This window comes from Verticillium alfalfae, genomic scaffold (assembly GCF_000150825.1).
Source record: "Verticillium alfalfae VaMs.102 supercont1.12 genomic scaffold, whole genome shotgun sequence".
Classification (NCBI taxonomy): domain Eukaryota; kingdom Fungi; phylum Ascomycota; class Sordariomycetes; order Glomerellales; family Plectosphaerellaceae; genus Verticillium; species Verticillium alfalfae.
This window is the reverse complement of record NW_003315027.1, coordinates 122381-124915: the sequence shown is the minus strand read 5'-3', so window position 1 is coordinate 124915 and position 2535 is coordinate 122381. Positions and strand designations below refer to the sequence as shown.

Here is a 2535-nt window from a genome sequence, read left to right as displayed (position 1 = left end):
ACGGGCCGGGATCAACAAAGGTTATGGGTGCCCCTCGGAGGCGGATTGTGATGTGTCCCCCTCTCGCCATGCTCGGCCACTGATGGACTGGCTCCTCGAAATCGCTCGGATAAAAGCAGACCCTCGGAAGATGTACTGGGGAATCGCGGCCTGGGAGTTTTGGGTTTGAGAGTGTGGAGACACTGGGAGGAGACTGTTCCCCCGTTGCAGGAGGCAAATGCGTGCAGGAGGTGGGCGTGAGAGGAGAATGAGCCCTCCTGGTCTAAGATGCGTGTGGCCTGGGTTCTGAGTCGAGGAACGTCGAGACACCGACGGAATCGTAGCCAGCCAGAGCAACCTTATTTGTGGATGATACGAACTTCGATGTTTTTGTGGCTCTTAGTATCCAGCTGTTCGCACAGCTCTCATCAAAGTTTGTCGTACAAATGAGCCGTCGAAGCGAGCCAGGCTTAGTTTGTAGCCTGCATCATAATCTTTATGGGAGTCGTGAGAGTCTTCGTATAAAAGCTCCAACACGAATCATGGCCCGAATCCTGCCACGAATCGGCCCCCCCATGGCTTGTAAGAAATACTGTCTTTAGAAAGGGTCCCTACGGCAAATTTCGGCAAACTGGCCCATCGTCAAAAGCCCAGGTCCCTGTGCAGACCGTCTCTTCCTCTCCCTCTCCTCCCTCTGCTGCGACGCGCTCCGCGGCGGCGGTGGCAGCAGGCCACTGCCCCGTGAGCCAGCGTTGGAAGCCGAAGGCGGCGGCGGTAGCGAGAAGGATGAAAGGCCGCCGCCCGAAGGCGCTGTGTCGTTTTGCTGTTGCTGGGGCCGCCTGCGACCGAACTTGCCGCCAAGGTTGACGGTGATGGTCTCGCCCTCCTTCAGGCTGAGATCCCTCTTCTGTTCCTCCTTCGCCGGCGCCGGCTGCGTGTTCGAGTTCGTGTGGCCGCTGCTGCTGCGGCCCCCGGCACCGGGCCCGCCGTCGAGACCAAGGCTCTTCTGGGCCTCCTGGGTGGCGACGCCAAAGTCAAAGGCGTCACTGCGCTCCTCGAAGCCGATGCCGAGGAGGGCCTTGCGGCCAGAGGGGTCGCGGACCTGCAGGGCGAAGAAGCGCGAGCTGTCGAGGACGGGCTCGACGACGGCAGGGGCGGTGTAGGGGGCGGCGGCGAAGAGCTGGCCGGTGGCGGGGTCCTCGAGGACAATGTCGACCTTGATCTTCTCGCGGCCGGCCGAGGCGTCGTCCTCCCACGCCGTCTCGAGCACGCGCAGGCGGGCGGTGAAGATGAGGCGCTGGTTGTTGTCGGCGGTCCAGTGGGCGGCTGTGTGGCCCTTGTTGCTCGTGAGCGGGGGGATGTTGTAGACGTGGACGGCGGGCGCGAGAAAGAGGATACGCTGGATGGCGTCGGGCGGCAGGGGCTGGCCCGTGGCTATGTCAATGGCTGGCTCCATGGTGACGGGGTTGTCGGCGTAGGTCCTTCTGACGATAGAGGAGAGAGCTTCATCGTGGGCAACGGCCGAATGCGTTTCCCTGGAGAGGTACCTTAGAGAGGTACCTACCGAGCTATACGAAGGAGGGGCCCGGCTGTCGCAACGAGCGAGCGGTGTTCAGTTTGGTGGAGAAGGGGCACCTTGGGTACCCAGGCAGGCACAGAGGAGGGTGGCAGGCACGACTGGACTACCCCGCTACTGCGATGAATCAGGTTAGTGAGGGGCAGAACGAGCACTCAAATGAGGGGCCGTCCAGGTTGGAATTAAACACTAAGACCCTGTGAGAGCAACGACCTGAACCACAAGCTTTCTGGGTACCTGTGTCAATCTCGAGGCCCCGACACCGACGTCTTCGATCTCTGGTAATTTTGAGTCACCCATCTCCCACGACGAACCAGCTGGATCAGGTGCCTGCCCGTGGCTTGATAAACCCATCGCCGAAAGAACGTTGCGTACCTCTCACCGAGGCATTGTCACATTGATCATTCCATCAAGGGCTCCTCCCAATGGCGATCGAAGACTCTGCACGTATGCTTCGCTCGCTACATCTCCCTGATCTACCGACGCCGTGTGTGGCTGACCTTTTTCATAGCAGTCGCTGCGAGCGAGCAGCAGCCGACGACGACAACGTCCCAGCCCACGGCCGAGACACAGAGCCTGCCCATCCGAAGTCAAGAAAAGACAGCGAGCGGCGACTTTGACATCGTCGCCGAGTACCACTCCCATCTGCGCGACCACGAGTTCACCAAGCCTGTCGCCGCCATCGAGGCCCTCGTCGCCCTGCTCGCCGCCAGCAGCTATACAACCGTCTTTGAGACACTCGAGACGGTCAAGCGTCATTCAGAAACCCTCCGCGCCTCGGTCAAGAACCCGGTGCCGCTCCAGGCCGGCACCGACCTCTTCCTGCAGTACCTCGTCTCCTCGCTTAAGCAGCAGGAGGCCAGACGGCAGCGCCCGGCGGCGGCACCACCCACCACCAGAGCTTCGAGGATGTGCTCCGCCACCTCGTCCGCAACGGCCGCCTCTTCGCCGACCGCGCCATCGCCGCCCGTGACGGCATC

General features: G+C 61.6%; 2 protein-coding genes across 2 annotated transcripts in view; one reads left to right on the top strand and one right to left on the bottom strand.

Annotated features, from left to right (window-relative positions):
* Positions 1-577: 577 nt before the first annotated feature.
* Positions 578-1435, bottom strand: VDBG_08265 (adaptin ear-binding coat-associated protein; the record flags this gene model as incomplete). Its single annotated transcript, XM_003001174.1, has 1 exon — positions 578-1435. One exon carries the CDS (start codon positions 1433-1435, stop codon positions 578-580), a length of 858 nt encoding a protein of 285 aa, XP_003001220.1.
* A 545-nt stretch (positions 1436-1980) lies between these two features.
* VDBG_08264 (conserved hypothetical protein) overlaps positions 1981-2535 on the top strand; it is a gene marked incomplete at both ends in the record, with an annotated part of 1178 nt that continues 623 nt past the window's right edge. The window contains 2 exons of the mRNA XM_003001173.1: positions 1981-2002; positions 2067-2524. Of these exons, the coding sequence (XP_003001219.1) occupies positions 1981-2002; positions 2067-2524 (480 nt within the window). The remainder of the gene's footprint in view (positions 2003-2066; positions 2525-2535) is intronic.